At 44.4% G+C, this 22,664-nt stretch overlaps 2 protein-coding genes across 3 annotated transcripts in view; one reads left to right on the forward strand and one right to left on the reverse strand.

The window, feature by feature from the left end:
• The first annotated feature begins 1,316 nt into the window (after window positions 1-1,316).
• HBP1 (HMG-box transcription factor 1) lies at window positions 1,317-19,159 on the forward strand. 2 transcript variants are annotated; one of them, XM_080582410.1, is made up of 11 exons: window positions 1,317-1,417; window positions 5,050-5,242; window positions 6,388-6,622; window positions 7,809-7,941; window positions 8,711-8,822; window positions 8,944-9,056; window positions 9,384-9,540; window positions 10,085-10,229; window positions 12,582-12,911; window positions 16,229-16,370; window positions 18,046-19,159. In XM_080582410.1, exons 1-11 carry the CDS (start codon window positions 1,403-1,405, stop codon window positions 18,061-18,063), a joined length of 1,593 nt encoding a protein of 530 aa, XP_080438536.1. In that variant the 5' UTR covers window positions 1,317-1,402; the 3' UTR covers window positions 18,064-19,159. The 2 variants fall into 2 exon arrangements, with proteins under 2 accessions (XP_080438536.1, XP_080438537.1); XM_080582411.1 differs by having other exon boundaries at window positions 1,328-1,417; window positions 5,054-5,242.
• Window positions 18,375-22,664, reverse strand: part of COG5 (component of oligomeric golgi complex 5) — a 186,631-nt gene continuing 182,341 nt past the window's right edge. The window contains exon 22 of the mRNA XM_080582393.1: window positions 18,375-20,026. Within this exon, the coding sequence (XP_080438519.1) occupies window positions 19,912-20,026 (115 nt within the window). The 3' untranslated portion in view covers window positions 18,375-19,911. The remainder of the gene's footprint in view (window positions 20,027-22,664) is intronic.

The raw sequence follows: 22,664 nt of genomic DNA on the forward strand, positions 1-22,664 counted from the left end.
GTTAAAGAACTAAAAAAGCTGGGACTGATTTCCTGCTGACTTTGTTGTTAGGTAAACTAGCACATATAAAAAGTGATCACCTCCAATTCGTACTGCAGAAGATAATGGGTGTTTTTAAAAGTGATGTCTCTTCAGTGCCTTACAAATTGGAATGACTTTACTAACAGGCAAACTATTGCTTCCTGGAGAAACCAAATCCCGAAGTGTCCAGAAATCTGCACGCTGTGTGTGCTTTGATACTGAATACAATTCCCGTATGTGATTTTTATTTTTTTTTTATTCCGTTGCATAACCCTTCTGGACGTGTGGTAACGATACAAACAGCATTCCCCCTAGTGGCCACCACCAGCATGTTTCACGGGGCTCAAAGCTCGCAGGGAACTCTAGATCATGAGTCATTATTATTTACATTGGAATAGCTAACTTTTTTTTGCTTGCTTGCTTAACCAACTGTTAGCATACCTAAACGTCAGGACTGTTGTAGATACTACATTAAATTGCAACAACAGCTCCAATACTTGATTTAAGGCATCGTTACGTGACTGGGATGGTGTTGAAAGCAGTGCACTAAGTTAATTTTCTCGGGAAGTCCCGAAGTTACAAAGTCTCGTCTATCTCCATGGGTTGTTTTAAACACTATGGTTTATTTCTGAACTGTGCACGGATGTGTCATGCGGTGACGTCCTTTCTGCTGGGGCTGGGCCCCAGGAGGCCATTACTAGGCCATTTGCTGTGTAAACACGGGCACGTCTCCTCAGCCAGCCTGTGGCAGCAAGCCCAGTGGTGCCGTCACAGCAATCCGGGCCGTTAATTTTATTAATTTCACTGTAAACGCAGGGGAGATGTCAGGGGGCAGAGGAACACGAGGGGCTGTGGAGCCGGGTGCCGGCCCTGCGCTGTGGTAACGCGCTGGGAGCGCTGTCCCCGCGCCCCCGCCGCGGACAGGCCCTGAGGGGCCCGGCGGCCATCTCGGGGCCCGGCGCGGCGCGGGCGGCCGGCGGCGCGGTACACGTGTCCCTCAGCCCCTTGTTTACTATCGGCCGGGCGCCGCGCGGGGCACCCTGGGGGCTGTCGTTCTTAACTCGCCCAACTTGGTAGGCGGAGGCGGCAGCGAAGACTACGGATCCCAGAATGCCTCGCAGCGAGGCGAGGATGGATTTAACCAATCGCGGCGCTGCCTGCGTATGATTGACTCGCGGCTTGGTGCAATCAGCTGTGCAGGATAGTCAAAACATGTCCGCCCTCCGGGCGGATTCCTGATGGGCAGGCTGCTCAGCCAATAGAAATCGGCGACAAGTTGAGCAACGTCGCCTCCAACCAATCAACGACCGAGTCTGGTCAGCACGGGGCGGGACTCCGAAGGGGGGACTCCGCGGGGGGGGAAGCTGAGGGGAATTCGGTAATGGCGACGGGTCTGGTAAGTGCCTCCAAGTTCGGGGCTGCCGCTGCGGGCGGCCGGCGGGGCTCGGTGGGGGGCGGCTGGGGCCTGCTGGGCTGCGGGGGGGGGATGGCGGCGGCCGCGGACCGCGCTGAGGAGCCTGTGGAGCCCTCTCCTTGGCAGCTGCGGGCGGGCGGCCCGCTGTTGTTTACCCCGCTCCGTCCCTCGGCCGCCCGGCGGCGCCGGGCCGGTTCCGCAGCGCTGGGCTGAGCCCCGCGGGACGCCTCCGCGGCGCCGGCTGCCCTTCGGGGTGCTCCAGCAGCGGCGCCAGGCTGAAAAAGCGCCCGAAGCCCCTTCCCCGGCCCCTTTTCCCCTTCCTCAGGGGCCGGCGGCTCGGCACGGGCTGTGGGAGGGAGGGCGCCCGGCCCCTCGGCGGGGGGGAGGCGGCTGCGCGGGGAGAGGGGCGGTGGGGAAGGGGGGGAGAGAAGGGGGAGAGGGGAGAAAGGGGGGGGGGGGAGCAGCCCCCCCCCGGGCGGGCCGGGCTGTTACGCAGTTGTGAATGAATGGGGCCTTCCGCGCATGCGCGCTGCCGGCGGGGAGTTTATAAACAAGGGCAGCGGCCAGGAGGGGTCACGTGGTGTGTGCGTGGGGGAGGGGGGGTGCGGAGCGGCTTGGCTGGGTTCGGCAAAGTTCGGTCGGGCTCGGAGAGGTTCGGCTGGGCTCGGAAAGGCGCGGGCAAGGTTCGGCTGGGCTCGGCCCGGTGACGGGCAGCAAAGTTCGGCCGGGCTCGGAGAGGTTCGGCTGGGCTCGGCCCGGTGACGGTCAGCAAAGTTCGGAAGGGCTCGGAAAGGCTCGGCAAGGTTCGGCTGGGCTCGGCTCGGTGGCGCTCGGCGGGGCTCGGCTCTCCTCACGAAGCCGTCCCGCCCAGCCCCCCCCGCTCCCCTCCTCACCGAGAATTAATTTACCCTTGGCCCTTCCAAAATGGAAGTAACTCCTCGTAGCTAATGTCTCTTTGTTAATATTGCCTTATTTTCTTCTTAACATGAGAAAGTGACTCGTTTTACAGCGCGGGTCCTCGTTCATAAACCCGTTGGGCTCTGAGGAAAACTTTCTGCCAGCGATCACGGCCCTGCGCAGCGCCCCCACCCCACCAAGCACGTTTCACAACAGTCTCTGAACGTGAAGCTGAACCAAAAAAAGTCCGTGCGAGCTAATTCATGACCGTCCCTTTGACGTTTCAAAACACCGAAAGGCCAAGGCCCAGGCAGGAAGCACACGCTGTTCAAAACAGGCTTTAATTGGGTAGAAAAAAAGAACAGTGAAGTTCGGCACTTTTTTTTTTTTTCCTTTTAATTCATTTGCTTGAGGTTTTTTGGCTCTTACATATGAGTAGCTTTGGTTTAGAAAAGTCCTCGAGACTTGGAAGCACAGTTAATTTGGAAGCACGATTAATTTCTCAAGTGGAGCAGGCAGCTTTCCTGTCACGCCCAGCGTGCTGTCCCTGTACCTTATCGCTGACCTTCGCTGTGTCGTGGTGCCAGCACAGGTATTTTCAAACCTGGCAGGCCCCAAGGAGAGGGTTACGTTCCCGAAACAAATCAGCTCCTTTGTTTTGGCAGGAGGAGGAGAAAGGAAGGGAGGAAAAAATAGAAGGAAAACCAAGGCAGATGTTGGGGGCGGGGGGGAAGGACACGGACAAGCCAGAAAAACAAGGAGTGGCTTTGTAGAGCTGATTACTTGGAGATGATCGGCGAGGTCCTGGCCTGCGTTACTGAGGTCTGCTTTTTCTGTGCAGAAATGCCTTTCCACTCTGCTGGTATTCGGTATTTTTACCGGTGGAGGATAGAAGAACAAACTGCATTAGAGATGCTGCTTAGAGGTGAAACACACAAACCGTTGCTAGTTTATTAGAACACACTCTCATTTCTTTTACCTCCCTCCTCCACCTCTTTCAAATCAGAATTGTACCATTGTGGCTTCACAGTAGTGGCATTTCAGTAGTATCAACCATCTCTTCCATGCTTGGAATGCAAGTTTATGTGAATTCTGGGCGTATTTAAGAGAAGAGCAGAGGAGAAGGTTAAGATCCCTGATACTGTTACTCACAAACTGTCCTTGACACCTTGCCTAGTGTACCTTTGAAATTTCCCCAGCATCTCCATAACTGTGCTGGGCTGGCCCAGAGAAGGACCAGGTAGGTTGAGCAGGGCCAGGATGTCAGGCAGGGGTGACAGCCAAACCGTGTCATGTACGTGATAGGCTGCAAAATGAACAAAACAGATTCTTGGAACGAGCAAAAACAGAATATTGTTAGTGCTGCCTGTACACACACAATACTTTACAACCGTTTATTAAAATAAAGTGGTTTTTATTAGTTGTTATCTCAGGGCCTTTATGCATTACAGCAGGGGAACTGGTAGGATGGTAGGCTTACTGTTTCGCATGAAATGACCAGTTTTTAGCTGTTGCTAGCTGTTGTTTGTGTTTCTCACAGCCCATTAGGGCTGCATGAAAGTGTACATAGGGGTCATGGTAGGCCACTGAGCTTTTCTTTGTTACTAGGCTGTATTTTTTGCTATTTTGTGAGGGACTATTACTTTTCCAATGACACTTTGTTAAGGTGGAAAGTAATAGTGTTATGGTAGCTTTAATTCCTCATCATCTGAAAAAAAAAAACCAGTATATAACGAAATTAATATAGACCGGATAACCTTGTTTTTCAGTGTTTAGAGACAGTGGTAGTACAGAATAATCACAGTTCTGTGGCTGTTGAAGATAATTTAGATCCTTTTTTAGTCTTTTGGTGTAAATGTTACAGTACTGAGATTTGGGGAAATGAAACTGCAGAAAAGCTTCTAGTGGCGGCTTTCTTTTGTTTCCTTTTGCAACCCACTTTGCGACGTTAGCAGTTAAACGTGTTTGAGGCTACAGCTAGAGCCGAAATTAGCATGGGGCGCGAAGGGCTGTGAAAAGGCTGCTGCAGATACTCCAGCGGGGAGAAGGGGGGCCTGATGCTAAATGACAGAGGAGACCTGCTGGCAAAAGGCTGAGGGCGATGTCCTCTTTGCTCCGGTCTTCGCTTGCAAGGGCTGTGTCCCGGCTGCCCAGGTCCTGAGGTGCATTTTGCCTGTAGCAGAGCTTGAGCTCGAGCAGTTTGGGGCAGGTCAGCCGCCGGAGCCAGGCACACGGGGCCCTTGGGGCCGGCGGCTGGCTCGGAAGGAGCAGCCCCAGCATCAGCAGGGCGATCTCCGAGGGGCCGGAGGGCTGCCGGGAACTGGGGAAAGCGAACGTCACGCCTGGCTTGCGGGAGGAGGATGCGGGGAAACTGCTGGCTGGGCAGCTGGACCCTGGCCGGCAGGAAGGCGGGGGAGCAAAGCCTCCTGAAAACCACAAGCCCCCACTTACAGGAGGGTGAGCGGGAAGAGCCAGCGTGGGCTAACCAAAGGCAAATCGCATCTGGGTGGTTCTGTGGGGGGCTGAGCGGCTGGGTGTGCAGTGAGCGCTGTTTGTGTGGGCTGTGGGAGGGTTGGGGAGGCTGGGACGCAGCAGTCACAGGCTGTGGCAAGGCAAGTTCCAGCCACACGCAAGCAAACAAGCTCCTTACAGCAGGAGCACTGCTGTAGCACTTTAATTTAGGTGTACACAAGTATTTAACCTCTGTCTCTTTGAAGTCAGATACTTTGGAGCATCCTAACATGGTGTGGGAAGTGAAGACAAATCAGATGCCTAATGCAGTTCAGAAGCTGCTCTTGGTAGTGGACAAGAGAACTTCAGGGATGAATGACTCACTGGAGTTGCTGAAGTGTAATGAAAACCTGCCCTCTTCTCCGGGATACGCGTCCTGTGATGAGCACATGGAACTCGGTAAATGACGTGGCTCTCGGAAGAAGCCAATTATGAAGCTTTTTTGGGTGCAGTTTTCCTATAGTGAGGTTACTGGGAGCCGACTGAATGAGGTTTCTGACTGATCTTTGACTTAGGTAGGGCAGGGAATGTGACAGTGAAGTGTGACGTCGGAAAGTTTACTATCACTTTTCCCTGTAACCTATTTCCAGCTCTGACACACTGGCTTGTTGACTTAAATGTGTTCTTTGAACTTCGAGCTGCAAGTTTCTGCTCCTAATTTCCACAGGAGCCTTTTTTTTTTTTTTTTGGCACAAGAATAACAAACAGCTCAAGAGCTCCTCCTAAAGGGAAATTATGCTCCTTTAGATCAACTCCAAATAGAGATTCTGGGGTAGAGGAGCATTAAACTTCAATTCTTACCTACTGGAGAAAAATAGTATGCACGTTAGAAAGGATTGATATGATCCATGAAATATTAACACATTTAATTGAAGTCATAAAGTAATTAAGAATAATGATACTAAGTCACGTGACAGTGTGTGACAGACTTCTGTTATTAAGCTGGGTTCCCCTCTGTTATCCTGCATAGCATGGGAACTATGTAGATTATTGATAGGAATTCACCCCCACCAGGCTGCATACCCAGCTTTCACCATTTCTGAGCTTTTTAGATTCCAGTTGACTGGTGGAAGCCTGGGAAATCTCACCCTTTGCAGCCTCTAACGTTGATTATTTTTAGTGACATACCTGCAAGGACAGAGTAATTTAGTTGCCTTTTGCTGAAACTTTTAGTATTTTAGTGAAGCGTGTTGCCACCTGTGCAGAATTCTGACTAGTAATTCTAGTAGAATTCTAGTAAACTAGTCAGTCTACTAAAAGGATTTATTTCCATGTTACCAAAGCTATATTTTTATCTAGAGCTGCTTGATAATTCTCTTAGAATGATTGTTTGAATGCATAGGAGACCAGAGATAGGATTATTCCTGTGCATGTATTTCTGTAAGTGTTACGAACAGGGTTTGTAAAATGTTGGCAATTGTGAGATGAGAAAATACGATTATTTGCTTCCTTGAAGTTTGGTTTTGATCTTTATTTGCAAGGTTCAGTGTCAACTAGTGCTTACCAGCGGGTATAATTATGGCAATTTGTGCCTTTGTTTGCAGACGATCTTCCTGAGCTACAGGCTGTGCAGACAGATTCTACCCCACCTGCACTTTTCCAGCTTGGTGCCGATGTTTCACACCAGGAATGTTCAAGGCCTTCGTGGAACCAACATACCTCAAGCAGCGATTCAGAGAGCGCTTACTCGTGTGAGAATGGGGTGAACTGGTTGACAGAACTAGCAAATATAGCCACAAGTCCTCAGAGTCCTTTGATGCAGTGCTCTTTTTATAACAGGTACTGATGTTTGTTTCAAGTTTTAGCTCCAGGATTTGTAATACTAAATCTCCAGAAACGTTTCCTTCACTCTTCACGCCCTCTGCTCTCTGACTTTGAACTGCAGACCTGTTTTTTATCTTCCTGTGCAGTAACCTCATTCCTTTTACAGGTGATTGCACAGGACTAGTTTCAGAGCCTGTTGCAAAAATTTCTTAAGTGCCAGCCATGAATGAGGTAGGACAGTATAAGGACGTTCCCTAACCACAGGAAGCTCAGAAATTATTGGCATTTACCTCATGCGAAGCAGCAGTTGAAAAATTAAGATGAATTTCTTGGGTTAATCTCTTAATATTTACTAGTACTAAGTAGTCAGTAATACCTACTAGTGCGCTGACTTCAGGTGCTTTTTAACGAGCTAGTTGGAAATCTAATGCAATGTTATTATTTACTGTTACTGTTTCAGATGTGTAATCTGCACCTTCTGTAAGGCTGCGGGAAGTGTTGTGGGATCTTAGAATTTTCCAGGCTTCACCTTTTGTCATATGGCTTTGCTCTTAAGTTTATAATAAGAAAATGAAATGCAGTACTGTTAATAGTAATGCACTTGGGATTTATTCACTATGACAGAGCAGATTGCTTTGAGAATGGGGTATTCAGTTCAAGATATTTGTTAAAACTTCAACGTTGTGACAAGGAGGTGCTGCTGAGGAAGTAGTACTGTCATTTGGGTGGTACACAGAAGCTATGCAGCAATTATGCTAAACATTGCCTAGGTTGCACCCTTTAGTCATCCCCTTTGAGTATTGTTGTGGGGGTGTTTATTTGGTGTTTGGCTCACGCAAACAGCAATATTTGTTAAAGTAAATCTGTTGTTCCTAACTCCATTAATGCTGTCTTTGTGCTCTTCCCTAAGACTGCAGTGTAGATACAGCCATACACGTACACAGGGTCACATGCAGCAAATAGTCACCTGTGACTACGCGATATCTGCTGCTTTTGAATGAAATAGTTTTCTGTACTTACCTGAATTACTAAGAGTTTTCTGTATATATTCAAAATCTGGCGGGATATTTTATATGTACATTGAGCGTGGTTTAAAATTCCATATATGAAATATCACCACATAAAAGCAGTTTAGAGCAATGGTAGCTAAGTCTTGCATCGCCTTAATCTGAAATATTTAAAATACATTTTTCTGTTGTAGATCATCTCCTGTTCATATAATAGCTACAAGCAAAAGTTTACATTCCTATGCACGTCCTCCACCAGGATCTTCAAAGAATGATCCCAACTTCTCCAAGAATGATTTGGATGAAACACCAGTCAGACATGAAAGGGTGAGTTGTCGTGAAACATATCTAAAATAAGTAAAGATGAATGAGAAATTAGTTAAGCTTTTTGAAAAGAGAAACTTGTTAAAAAACTGTTAAGTTTAAGCTAGATTCTCTGTTAGTTTTCATTTTAGTAAACACTGTAGGCTTGTTGTACTACGTGATAGAGTGCATAGTTTAGTAGAGAAGACATTCTGAGAAAGCTCTGCTTCTGTTGTTGTTCCTTCTACAGCAAGCTTCTCACAATCACGTTACCTTGTTCGCTATCTTGAGAAGCAAGGATGTGGAACCATATTCTTTTAGACAAAAATTGTCAGTCCTGTTTCTCCCTTTCCTGTGTATTAATTCATGTCTGAAATTTGCCTGTTAATGACATTGTGTTTTTCCCAGCCATTTATCTAGAACAAACTTGCAGTTTTCCAGTAATCTCACCGCAGAATAACATGTGCTTTGAGTGTTTCTGTGGATGACTAAGGAATGATAGGTTGTAAACTGCTTGTACTTTAGCCTAAGATGATCCAGAGGGGCTCAGATGAGCTTCAGGGGATGAAAAATAAAAAGTTCAGGACAGCACCTGTCAAGTACAGGACATGAGAATGCTCCATGCACATTTACTGCATTCCTTGAGTCTTTGTCTTCGTGTTGCATTCCTATTTGTGTTAAAGGCAGAATTATGACACAGATGCAAATTAGACAATGTGCCTAAGTATGTATAGGACCAGCCCTGAAATCTCACACATTAATATATCGACACCATTTTTGCTTTTGTTGATAGGCGAATAGCGAATCAGAATCTGGCATTTTCTGCATGTCGTCACTTTCAGATGATGATGATCTAGGATGGTGCCATTCTTGGCCCTCAACTGTTTGGCACTGTTTTCTAAAAGGTAAATAACATGCATTACTGAAAAAGCACGTGTTTTTTTCCTTTGTTTTGTTTTGTAATACCGTCTTTTTTTACATGCCATTAATCTATTTTTTTTCCTTTTCCTTGAAAAAATGTATTAGGCTCTCGTTTGTGCTTTCATAAAGGCCGCAATAAGGAATGGCAGGACGTTGAAGATTTTGCAAGATCTGAAAGCTGTGGAAAAGAGGAAAATGTCTCAGCAAGTGCCTACAAGGTAGCTGTTAGTGCATTTCAATAGCTGCAGCACAATACTTACCTTGCAATGTTATCTCTACGCCTTTAATTACTATCTCTGGAAGAGTTTTATACCGATCTTGTCTAGTGCTGATGACTGTACTGTTTGATTATCGTGCTGTGAAGCAGTTCAACTGAATTCATTTAGGTATGTTTTGAATGTTTTATCATTTTATTAATTTCAGTGAGAACACCTAGAATGTTGATATTCTGTAATACACCCTAAGATGATAAATACACGCTTGCTGTATACAAAGGTGTGTGCATTTTCTGGGGGAAAAATTCTGACCTGTATGCATGTTTACAGGGCTATGGTTCTGATGGTTTGAAGTTGATTTCTCATGAAGAAAGTATTTCCTTTGGTGAGTCAGTGCTGAAGCTGACTTTTGATCCTGGCACAGTGGAAGATGGTTTGCTTACAGTAGAATGCAGACTTGATCACCCTTTTTATGTTAAAAACAAAGGTATGCAATCCTACAAGTACACTTGGTTTTATATTAAAATATTCTTAGAAAGTAGTTGCAGATTTTACTACTGCCCCGTGTTGCTCGAGAAATCGATAAAAGCAATGTTGTAGAATCAATTTACTATCTTTAGAAGGAAAACCAGAATTGGAACAAACTAAAACTACAGAAATACTGTACATCTCTTCAGGCAAGATTTGGTCAAGTATACAAGCGGAGTGCAGGAAAACGGATAAACTGGGGGGAGAAAGGAAAGCTGCAAAAAAAGGGAGGCTTTTCTCTCCAACTAAGCATTGAATTTCTGATGATAAAAGTTCCCAGCCTTTGATTGTTTTTTTTTTTTGGTAGAGTGAGATTTTACTTGAGATAAACATAAACTATTTGCAGTAAGAATTCCCTGAGTGTTTCTGATTTTTCTTTTGGGTGAAAGAAACTACATCAGAACACTTTTATGAAATGGTGTCATTTAGGCATATAGGATTGCTCCGGTTAAGAACTAGAGATTGTCTGGCCGTCTGTCTAATTTAACTCTTTACCACTTCAGGTTGGTCATCTTTTTATCCAAGCTTGACTGTGGTACAGCATGGCATTCCATGCTGTGAAATGCATCTTGGAGATCTGTGTCTACCTCCTGGACACCCTGATGCCATTAACTTTGATGATTCAGGTGTTTTTGATACATTTAAAAGGTAATTTTTGAATAAAGTGGCCTCAGCGGTTTTCGTATTTAATGAGTAGGCACCTTAAGTCTACAAGAATTTGAAGCATAACGTAGAGCAAAGAGAGCATACTTCTGGTTATAGAAGATAAATGAGAGGGGGAAAATGAAGTCCGAATGATCAGGAAAGCTGCGTAGTTTTGTGCTGTGCTAAACTGCGAAGTAATTTCTTGGGGTAAAATAACTTTGCAGACCCTGCTTCTGATAGTTTAAGACAGACTAGATAAAACAGCAAAGAATATATTATTTGGACAAATCCTCTAGGTGAAGTGGGTTAGGTTTCAAAAACCTGGTAGTTTTTCCATAATAGTTTGTGTTTGCCAGCTATTAGTGCGTGCTTCAGCTGCGTACCTGAAATTGCCTGACTAGTTTCTTAGTAACTAACGCATGTATGGCTTTAGAATACAGTGCTTTTGTAATTTGTTCTTTTCTTCGTAGATTCTGCTATTTGTGGTTCTTTCCTAATAGAGCAATTACATCTAACTTGAAAGTTTGAGTGAGGTTTGCCTTGATTTGAGCAAGGGATTTGCCCAGATGACCTTCAGAAGTCCAGTCCAACAGAATAATTCTAAGATCCTAAGAAAGGAAATAGGAGTACTCGTAAAGATTTTTCCAGACTATTTTGAGCTTTCTAAGTTTAGTAGAACCCATCATTTCCTACGATGTTAGCTTCTTGTTAGCATCTGATTTTAGTCCAGTTGCTTTTTGTTATTTTTTACAAGAGAAAGGATTTAAAACGCTGTTTGCAGTTCAAGTTCTATGAGCTCTTGAAAGTTTTCAGTGGGGAATAACAGTGGGTTCAAATTGTTCGTCTTCACTCATTTGCTGCCTAGGCTTTTTCTTCTTACTAATTCCTGTTCTGAACTTTCCATGTGGAGAGCCGATAGAATCATGTTTGTGTCTTACTGAAGGCATTGGACTTGTGGCTCTTTACTCACCCTGCAGCTCAGCTGAATGCTGTCTGGACACTTCAAATTCCTTATCTCTGTTTTTTTTGGGCAGAATAGAGTAAGTCTGTGAGAAAGGAGCATGCAGCAGCAGCAGCTGCGGTTAACAGGACAGAATTAAATAACAAAATCCTGTTGCTGCATTAGGAGGAGATTGGGAAAGCTGCTGGACTGTTTGGAGAACAGGGAGGTCCTTTCTCATTATCTTGTAAACCGGCCTGCAGGGTTGTCAGCGTTACCCCTTCTTTGTTGCTTTTTCCTTCTCCAGGAGATTTTGGAGACAGTCTTTCAGTCTCCACCCTTGCTTTTGGTTCCATCCCACAGAAAGGGCCTGCCTGCACGGATGGGTCTGGGCTGTAACTTGCAGCATTTCCCTGCTAGCAGTTCTGGTCTGTGCTTGGAAATAAACAATTTATGGCAAAATATTTAACTATAGCCTCATTCAGCAGTGGGTGAGAGGAGCCTTAGAGTTACACTCATTTGTGTTTGTTCTGTGGTGGTAATGTAGTGTCTTAAAGCTGTGGTCGAGCAGCGCCTTTATAGGTGTGTTTTCCCATAAAGCATGCTAAAGACTTCAGCCTGTGTTTCCCAGAATAATCTGCTCACACCTGGTGCTTCCTGAGGTGATAACAAATAGTCTGTGCATCTCCTGTAGTGGCTGGAGTTTTCTGTAGTTTTTGGTCAACAGAAGAATAACACAGTTTGTAATATTTGCAGGTCTAAATGGTATGGAAACAACTCGTTAAGCTGTTGAAATACTTGAAATACGGAGGGATTCTCACATTCTTGTCACTAGAGGGCAGACATTTGTCAGCTTTAAATTCAATAGTATGCAGTGTCATGGGCTTTTGAACATACTAATCTTAGTGGAAGGTTTGTCTGTAAAACAATTCAAATTGAACAGTCTAGAGCAGTTATTTGTACAAAAGTGTGTGTTATATTGCTTATTTTAATATAATTTTTTCATATTTGTTACTAACATTGACACACGCATTCTCCCCAGAGCAGTTGTCACTTTCGGTACCTATCGTGCACTGACCAGACTTGGGCTGCAGTCAGGACAGTTGCAGAAAGAAAAGAACTTACTTCAAAAGACTGTGAAATCTGAAGACAGTGTGTATCTACTTGTTAGACAGTTGGGGAGTTGGTAGTGCCCAGCAGATCCTGCAGAACAGCAGTCCAGTGTCACTTGGAAAAAGTGTTAGTTCATCTGCCAGACTCTTCTTCACTCACCTCTGCATCAAGCACAGACTCAAAGCACAAATTCACCCAAAAGATCCCAGACGACTAGATAGTACAGCTGAAGAACGAACAGCTGTCTAGGGCTTGTACCTATAAAATACCGGATCATTTCATAATATGTCTTTTTCTTCTAGTTATGATTTTACACCAATGGATTCCTCTGCAGTTTATGTGCTCAGCAGCATGGCTCGCCAGCGTCGCGCTTCTCTATCTTGCGGAGGATCAAACAATCAAGATGCTGAGAGATCAGAGTGCAGTACTAAAAACTGTGTGTCTACTGCATCAGCACATCTTTCCTCCAGTTCTTTGTACAGCAAAGCTGGCAAAAGCCACAGCTCAGGGACTGCAAGTACTGTGAGTGCCACTTCTCCAAACAAGTGCAAAAGACCAATGAATGCCTTCATGCTTTTTGCCAAAAAATACAGAGTTGAATATACTCAGATGTATCCAGGGAAAGACAACAGGTAATGGTATAAAAGGGGGGTTTTGTTGTTGCTGGTGAGCTAGCACGATCAGACCTTAATCCTGACAGCACTTTGGTAAATTTTCCGTGCCCTAAAAGCACTGAACCATCTGCTGAAACTTGCAGGAAGTCGTATGTCTTTGTGTTTGGGGGAAGGCTCTTGGTTTGCTCTTTCATTTTCACAAAGATGTTTGTTATACAGATATTCAATCTGAGTGGTTTGTGCTAGTTGTGCATGTGTAAATGTAAACTAAAACACTTGAATGTGCACCCATTTTAAAATCAGACTTTTAAAAATGTATATAATGTGGAAAATGTTACCATAAACATTTCATTTCATATAAAAATCCTAGTGCTGAATCTGGCAAAAGTTACGAGCTGGCAGGGCTTTGAGAGGGCTTTGGGTATTTCGTCCTGTTCTGGTGGGGAGGCTGTAACTGCTGCTGAGAAACAAAATCCTGCCGTACGAAGAACCCTTCCCTAAATTCCAGCCGGTCTTGTGTGTCCTGGCTGCGATGTTCTGCAGTGTTTATCGTAACTTCAGTGAAGCACATCTGTCGTCCCCAAATTCATCGCAACTGTAAGCGAGGAATCAGATGGAAAGACAGCCAGGAAAGTTGACGATTACTTAATTAAAAATGCTGATTTTAAATGGGTGCAGTGAACTGGAGCCGCAGCTGGATGGATGTGGAAATAGTTTGAATATTTCAGTGAGAACATTTAAGTTTATGAAGGAGAGTGGTGAGAGTTACAAGTAAGCTTCAGAGTACACTGCTCCCTTTTTCCCTTGAAAGCACTTTCTTGGCATCTATAAAAGACAAAATAAATCATTAAGAGTTTGCTAATTTATTTTATAGGCATTCAGCTATTGTTGCTTATGTGTTGCTGAGGCATTCGTTAGTTGGGCTGTTTGGAGGCAGCTCTCGTGCTTTTGAAATGCACGTGTGTGTGGTTTTCAGATTACTGAGCAGATCTTAGAGTTGGTTTTATGTAGTACCCACTTCCATACACTGTAATTCTTACATTTATTACAGCATTTTATGTTGTTTATGGATATGAGAAAGGACAAAACTCGAACTGTTCAGAGTTAAACTGTTCAGAGATAAAGTGGCTCGAGAGCGTCACGAAGATAGTGAGCTGCAGGCATTCATAATCCATTCACATCATGCTATCGCCCGTACGGGCCGTACTTCAGGGGCTTCAGCTGCTGTTAGGCTGTTCCACATATTCTAGTTTCTTCTCCAGATACTCTTACTGTAGCCATAGTTGGACCTAATTGCGTGTTCAGAAATACTTGAGTAATTTGAGGCAGTGTACATCCTAAAGATGAAGCAAATCCCCTAACCTGTGTTTTAACAGCCTTTGTTAATGCTGAACATGATTACTGAGTGAAGTTGAGGCGTTCTCCGATTCTGTTTTACAATTTCTTGTGAGTTAACTGCAATACGAGGGCTCGCATCCTCCATGGTAGTGCATTGCTAAAATGTTGTTAGGCTCCTTGCCAGCCTTCTGAGAGGAAAAAGGCAGTGTACAGAGTGTGATGAGGTGCAAGTAGGGTCAGTGTGTTCTTGTTTCTGGTCAGGAGAAATAGGTCTCAGTTATGTCAGGAAATGTCTCTGTATGCATCTTTCTCCAGTCTCAGCAGTTCGCTCATAGAAATATTTCCTTGGAGAAATGAAGCTTTTTGTTTCTGCGTTAGATTCTGTAAGCTCTTTAAAATACACAGATCTGTACTCCCTTTTAGTGCCTCGGTGCAGCTTGGCTCTGGAGGTACTATTCCATTGTTCATTTGAAATACAAAGATTTCAGATGTTGCACATTTATTTGGAAATACAATGCCTTTTTCAGCCAGCCTTCTCGCTTTGGGTCACGGTGTTCTTTCCTGGGAGTGTGAGTGGCCCACTACAAAACGTTGACAAAACCAGATGCTGGTGCTGTTGGTGTGCCTCCGGATACTGCCAAAACATGAAAACCTGCTAATTAAACTGAGTGTGTTTCGCTCTAATGGCAGACCAAGGATACCAGTTCTTTCCTTGAATAGAAAAGCCGAAATTCTGCTGCCGAAGAGACAGGCTGTGCACATGGACTTGTCGAGGGGATCTGGTTGCTGCAGGAGGGGTTTGCTCTGAGGAGTCACCAGAGCATTTGACAGCCCGGGCTTAGCGGCAGCCCCGGTGGCGTCCTCACCGTGCTCCCTTAGGGCTCTGGGCTCATAAAAGCCTGACCAGTACCACGCAGTATTTCGGGATTAAAACGCGTTTTCTTGCGGGTGTGGTGCAGAACAGCCTTCTTCAGACTTGCCGTATGTGAAATGCTACGGAAGTGGCTGGTGACACTGCTGGATTCTGTGAGAAGGCTGTGGATAGCTTCACTGCCAGCGAGGAAATTGAGATAGGAAAAAGCAGATTGCTTTTGGTTGTATACCCCTTTTTCTTAAAAGTGGTCATGCAGCCTTCATTATTGTAAGCTGAAGCCAAAGCATACCTGCCCGGTAGCTTCATAACTCTTTCTAAAGCAGCTGTGGTTTATAGAGGCCTTCCTTCAGCCAAAGGATGGCATTCACATTTTAATAGAATATTGATCCAACATTTGGGAGCGCAGTTAAGCAATATGGCATGATAATGTGGGGAAATACTGTCCAAAGGCTGTCAAGTTTATAAGGAGGAGGAAAAAATTCATTCAGCTTTTGGAAGTAACGATGGGTGTGTTAGAACAAACGGTTCTTTCTGCGTAGGAACGTTAGCATGGGAACTTACCAGTATGTTCTGCCCACTCGTGTTCTCCCCAGCACGGATTAAAAGGGGAGAAAGCTACACGGATCTGTTAAATAGACCCGGGGATTTGCAGTTAATCAAATCTTTGTTTGGCTGAGGTCATGTTCAGATCATTGCCCTAATTATTAGAGAACATATTTTCAGCAAAGCTGCCAGATAATCGTGTAACATGAAAGTAGAGCAAAGCAAATGTGAACTACCATTTGGTGGTGGTTCGCATCACGCTGATTTTTTAACATTCCTATTTTGCTGGCTTGTGCAAGTTGCTGTGTACTCAAATATACGCCCTTTGAAATCCTAGAAAATGCATTGACCCACGATCAGCTAACACACAAGTCTCAGCTGTTTAACTGAAAAGAAAGAAGTAGGAGAAGATGATCGGAAACATGGTTGTTTAAAAAAATGTTTATTTCTTCTGTTTTTTTGGGTTGTTTTTTTTTTTTTTACACTTTTGCTTTTTAAAAGGGTTGAGATAAAAAGAAAGGAAATTGAGGGTATTTCTACAATCCTGTCCTGACCACAATCTAAAACGTTTCTCTTGCAGAGCCATAAGTGTGATACTTGGTGACAGGTGGAAGAAAATGAAAAATGAAGAAAGACGGATGTACACACTAGAAGCCAAGGCCTTGGCGGAAGAACAGAAACGTTTAAATCCTGATTGTTGGAAACGAAAACGAACAAATTCTGTATGTTCTCTCAAGCTGTTTTTTTCATTATGCGGTTACATCTGTTCATATGGTAGCTACAGAGTTTTCTGCTAGTTCAAGATACATTCTGCTGTCTCCTCCTTTTCTTGGTAGACCAAACCTTCGTTTTTATTCCCACGTTGTGTAACCTGCTCTGGGGCACTTGGCAGGAGACAGAGGAGACGGTCTGTGTCTGGGATCTTGTGAGAGTTCTCTGAATTCTCTTGGCCTGAAAGCGAGCATCCTTGTGAAATACAGGGGAAGGGCGTGACCTCTTGGTTGAAGTAACTGAGTTTGAGGTTGTATGTAAAACAGATTTGTCGATTTCTCCAAAACCACTAAAACTTCTATGGAGTCCTTCTCTGTTGTGATTCAGTCATATCACATTCTCCTTTTTCTTCAGTAAAAGCTTTTTCTTCACCGCTTTTTTTAAACCCTTAGTTTATATCAGCATGTACAAAATTATTGAGAGAAAAAAATCTTTTATTTTTTCTTTAATCACTTCCATTGGTTATGCTTTAATTGTAAAATACAGTAGATGATTCTTGTATAGGGAAGTAAGTTCTTTTCCACGTGTTAGAAGACCATCAGTTTAAGAGTTTGCAGCAGTGTCGTTAGTAGGTGGTGGATGCATTAAGTAAGATGAGGGCTTTCAGGGTAACCTGCAGGTTCGAACAGGCGAGTAGGTTGGAAGGAAAGGTCCTGTGAGGCACACCGAATGCCATTCAGCAGCCATTTTATGCCTTTTATAGCATATTTTTGGAATTTATGGCATTTTATGGAAGCATCACGTGTGTTGTGGGCTTGACAGGTCCAAGATTTGATCCTCTAATTACCCCCTTTATTTTCACATGAAAATGAGATTATTTTCTCAAGACCACGTGCAAGTACTGCTCTAAGACTGAATAAGAAATGCTCCAACACCAAGTTGCTTCTTCACCGCTGTACATAATTTGTGCTGAGCTTTCAGTCCCTTGTTGCAGAAGGTTTCACCGAATCCCAGCTGCTAGGAGCAAGCTGTTTTTCTGCTCAGTGTATCATCCAGATGTTGCACTGCATCTTATTTTCATCTACAGTGACAGCCCTGTTAGCTTTCATGTGGTTTTAGTTAGAATAACTATTTATTAATACTGTTTTTACACTTCTGGAGTCTTGGACATTGGCCTGTGAGCTCAAGTTTTCTTCACACTTGCACCTCTGAGCTTCAGGGAACGCGGTGGGTGTGCTGGTGTATAAATGAGAGGAGTATTTGGGTTGGCCTCAGTGAGAAGAATGTGTTTCTTACCCTCTATCGTAGGATTTTCCCTGTTGTTGCAGGGCCTTCGGGCTGAGATAATAGGATCTGTGGAACCTATTACCTTGGTGTTCCAACAGCAACAGCAGGAAATAAGTTGTTTAATTGTTTCTCGTGAACTAAGCATTTCATTCACAGCTTGGTTCCTTTTCCAAATAATGATAGTTGACTCCACGCTGCAGCAATGAAGTCTGCTTGGTCTTCTGATGACCAGGGGATAAAATCATCTGGTCTGGCCTTTTGTTTTCTTCTGAGTAACTGACCAATGATTATAAGTTCTTGTGGCTCTCAAAATAAGTGTTTGCTACCTTTAAGATAATGGCTATTTCCCTTTGATTGGTAATTGCTAACTTGTTTTTCTCTTCTTTTCTCTGTTCTCAGGGCTCACAACAGCATTAAGCCAGAACTTTGCTGTTGACTCTGTATTTACAAAATGGCTGTTGCTTGATGGCAAGAAGACGCAAGATCAAGGTCTTACTATTTGTTGTGAATTTGTGTGACCATAAAATATTGGCACCGTCAAGTCAGAAATGAGGTAGTATGAGTGCAGATTTGCTTTTTACAATAGAACATTAAGTAAGCTAAAACTATCAACATTTTAAACCAAATTGCCTTATTTTTCTTCCAAACTTCGTATATGTATCAGGTAATATAGGCTTGAAAATGGATATCCTGTGGTGCTAAAGTACTTTAGAAAGAGGCGAAGGAGATGTGTATAAATGTTTATTTTTAAAAGAAAATGTACAAAAAGGGGAATTTTAAAATACGTAACAGCTGTTTATATACATTGATTCTTATTGCTGATTCCTATGTATTGCACAACCATATTATTAATTACGATTCTCGGATCTGGGAGTTTCTGAAATGGCAAAACATAGCGTCAGCCTGTCGCCTTCCCAGTCCGCCCAGATGCCAACACGTTACCGGGACGTGGTAAATGGAGAGCGTAGTGTGATGTAGCACGGGAGCCGCTTCTTGGGTTGCCATGTATAAACTTTGAGTCCACAAGCGAGATGTTTTTGCACCCGCTGGCAATAGCAGGAGCTGTTCTTTCCAATGGAAGCAATGGCCCAGACCAGGATGAAATGAACGAATAGCATTATCTCAAGAAAAATGGTGCTGTCGATATTGTCACCATCATAGTTTTAACTTTGTGTTTTGTCTTTGCCACATATTCTCCAATATTTTATTTTGCCATAAGACATCTTTGTGGTGGGGGCAAACTTTGCACTTAACTATACGTGCAACACTTGCACTTTACTTTTTTTTCCTCCAACTGTCTAAAATTAGAGCAGCTGCAGTAGGATTACAAATGCTTCTGCTGTGAACTTTTACAATCATGGCTTTTCATGTACTAAACAGCTGTGTTTCTCTTTTTTTTTTTTTAAATCACAACTGTAAATTTCAGTTTATGACACGTCTACAAGATGTTGCCCCTAAGATTTTTGCACACTATATTCTTGTATATTATTTCAAATAAATTCATTTAAAATTCGGTGTTGTGTATTTTGTAAAATGAAGACTAGTTGTTAAGTCAGCCCTACACAGATAAGCAAATTCTGCGTGAAAGTCTTCACAAGGACCCATCCTAAGTATATTTTGATGCTTTGCTGTTAGGAAGCTGCTGAAGAATTTTAAATACCGAATTCACGATTGGGTAGTCAACGTCCTTTATTACAGTTTGAGCCAGAAGAGAGTTGAAATCAATATAAGTTATTCTGAAGTGACAGCAGTGCAATAGCAAATCATTTTATGTTAGTTGTATTTTTCCTTGTGTTAAAATTAGTAATTTTTAGATAGAAACTGATGATTCTAGCATTTCAAAAGCACAATTTTCTGAATAAGGCTAAAATGTATCCAACTCCTTAAAACTATGCTTATAGGAAAAGAGCTACTTCCTTATTTGACATATTCAGCAATTATACTGTAATATTTGAGTATGTTCTAATTTTAAACCTTTCTAAATTCAAAAGGAATGCTGGAGTATGATTCATTTTTATTAGATGTAGATGTACAGCACATAAAAATGGTACAGTTTCATAACATTTGTGTATAAATAAGTTCCTATAATGAGAAGGTAAAGCAAGAAGATAGAAGTTTCACAGATGAAATAGGTAAACACGTCTCATTGTAAAGCTTGTGATATTTGGAAGTAATTTACATTAACCCCAAGCATCCCTGTGGCACCAAAGACTCATTACTGTCGTTACTGTCCAGCCTCTTACTTTGAGAGTTGTCCAGATACGGTCACTGCAGGGTTGACATGGCTTTCTGCAGCAGCTGAACCATGATGGGATAGACAGGGGCAAACTCCTTGCCTTCTCGCGTTCTTACTGATTGAACGTACGCTTCCAGGGCGCCTCTAAAAAGAAAAACCAGCAAAGTAGTTAAAGCAATGTCCTACAAAAATAAGTTCAAGATCTGAAATTAAATTAAAAACTTTTTTCCCCTACTAAAGAATTTTGCATGTCTGTGTAGAAGGTAGCAGTGAAGAAAGCCTTTACAGAGCTCTACAGAATTGTTTCATGATCCTTCTCTCCTTTCTTGCATGTTTTGAGGAGTGAAGAAGTTAACATTTAAATAATCAGCAGCAGCATGTTGCAGATGGCTTGAAATGACAGCTCTGACGCACAGACTCAGGCACATTGCTGTACTGGTAACCTTTAGAAATGAAAAGAATAGACTCCAGCTGCTGCAGACGCTAAGAGTACAACTCAGAAAATGAAAACTGGGACACTGGTGAACAACTGAAATGCCTTTAGGTGATTTCCTGGCTAAGTCTTTTGAACTACTGCCCTTTGGGAAATACTGGTCTAAATCGGAGACAAATTGCATGTTTGAGGTTGTGTAGCTTTGCAGTGTTTTACTTACGTGTTATTGTAGGGTGTCACACGTAAAAGCGGTGTGCAAGTTACACAAATACAGAACTTTCACAGCTAAAAGGGGCAGCAGTGAGCATGTACATGTCTGTAAATAGTTTAACCTGCTTTACAAGCACATGGCCACCTTCTAACCAACAACTCTAGTAAATAGTATTGTTGACTTACACTGTATCTGTAAAGGAAAGACTTTGTAAAGCCCAGTGTCAGCTTTTGACTTAATAGTTCATGACGTAGGCCAAGTTGGTTTTGCCATATATGACTGTGGTGGCTAATTTAGGTGATTTTTTTTTTTTCCCATATCCTTTTTTTCTTCCATTTCTTCTTATGCAACAGTGAACTTGGGGAGGTTGCTTCCAGAACTTGTCCGTATTATGGTCCATGGTGCTATTTACAGCAAGATTGTGACACTTAGGAAAAAACACAACAGACTATTTCAAGTGGGGACTGACAACTCCTGAGGCACACCTAGCCCACTTCTGTTTGGTAATGGCTCGTACAGAGCTCGTGCAGTAGCCCATCGCAGACCTTTCTGGGTCTTGGGTTTGTCGTCTGTGTGCTGGAGGTGCAGGACACGCCAGCAAGGCTGCCCTGCCCGTGATGGGGCACTGGGTTTGGGTAACGCAGCAGGAATGTGCCCAGGCCACCAGGGGCAGGCGGCTGCCTTTCGGGCACATCGGGGTCAGGTGAGCAGGGCCGAGGGAGGTGGCACCGAGAGAACCGCAGCGGTGCGCCTCTGAGTACGCGTCAGCGGCTGTAAGTTTGCGGGCAGGGCCAAGGGGGCCACGGCTCCATCTTGCCACTGCTGCTCCACCAGACAAGCCCGCAGTGAGATCACGCAGAATTGCCGAAATTGTTAAGGGGACCTAAGGGAACATTGCAAACCCGTGCACAGCTGTGGCAAGTGAAGTTGATGGGAAGCAAGCAGGCCCTCAATTAGGTAAGGCTAAGGAAAGGAGGCATTCAAAACTGACTCAGCCCCTTCCTCTCACCATAGGGGTCGGGGTTAAGGTGGGTGATGTGGGACAAGAGAGTCCCATATCCCTGTACGAGCCTACTGCAATGGCAAGTTACACGAGCTCGGCAAACCCAGCAAACAGAGAAGTTGGTAGGACGAAGGGGGGGTCATAACACACTTTGTTGCCTCTGAGTGACAGCATCGCTAAAGCAGCAAGGCCTCTGAACTGCCTGAGCGAAAATTAAAAATCACCCACGTCAGAGCTTTGCTGGAAATCTTCAGCAAAGTTGAGTCAAGTGGGCTACGTTCCTGAGGCCAAGAGCCTGTACTCAGTCTGGGGGAGAGACGAGTCCGAGCTTTGGGGTTTGAGAAGCCGGTGGGCGCGACGAGAGCCCGGCCCTGCGGGCTGATCCCGGGGTGCCCCCACGTCAGCGCCATGGACTTGGGACCCGCACAGCCACAGGGTGCACGCAAGCGGCTCACAAATGCACACATTTGCAGCCAAAGTGCCTAGCCTGTCACACTACGGGAGTCTGACACACAGGGAGAGCCAAGTGTTCAAATGCGCGTGCAAGGAGCCTGGGGCCTGGCCTATCTGCTGCTGAGCACAGGCTGGGAAGGCAGCGATGCGGCACGAGGCGCTGCCCCCACCCGCCGCAGCCCCCTCAGACGGAGCCGCTGGGCTGCAGGTCCCCTGTGCTGAAGCCCAGCGCTCATTGTCCAAGGTGAAGGAACAGGAGGATGGATGGGATTACTGGAGAGAGTCGAGAGGTTTCAGAAGGCTGCAGTGACTGAGTGAAGAAACAGCCCCTGCTGCTGGCCTGGATGCACTTGAGAGCTCCTCACCTGTACTAGCAGTTTACTAGTGAGTTACCACTGCGTGGTCCACACCCGGTACCAACACACGCTGAAGAGCTGCTTTGCATTTTTTTTGCACATAACACACACCAGGAACAAAGTTATCCCCCTTCACAATTGGAAAGGCAGGGAAAGAACATTTTCTCTAGCCAAAATAAAGCGTTCTGCCCTCGGTCAGCTCCCTGAAAGCTTTCAGCCTGCTCTGCCCGCTGGTCTCCTGGAGCATCACAGGGTCTACAGGGACAGCAGCAACAACTGCAGAACCGCTAGCTGCAGCCCACGAGTGCTCCACGTGCAGCTCGTCT

This window comes from Anser brachyrhynchus (genome assembly GCF_964034855.1).
Source record: "Anser brachyrhynchus genome assembly, chromosome: 1".
In the NCBI taxonomy this organism is placed as follows: Eukaryota; Metazoa; Chordata; class Aves; order Anseriformes; family Anatidae; genus Anser; species Anser brachyrhynchus.

Excerpts from the sequence above, each read along its gene's own strand:
- HBP1 (XM_080582410.1), top strand. Across the intron at positions 5,243-6,387 it reads TGATGAGCACATGGAACTCG|ACGATCTTCCTGAGCTACAG; the intron begins GTAAATGACGTG and ends CTTTGTTTGCAG. Across the intron at positions 9,541-10,084 it reads TTTTTATGTTAAAAACAAAG|GTTGGTCATCTTTTTATCCA; the intron begins GTATGCAATCCT and ends TTACCACTTCAG.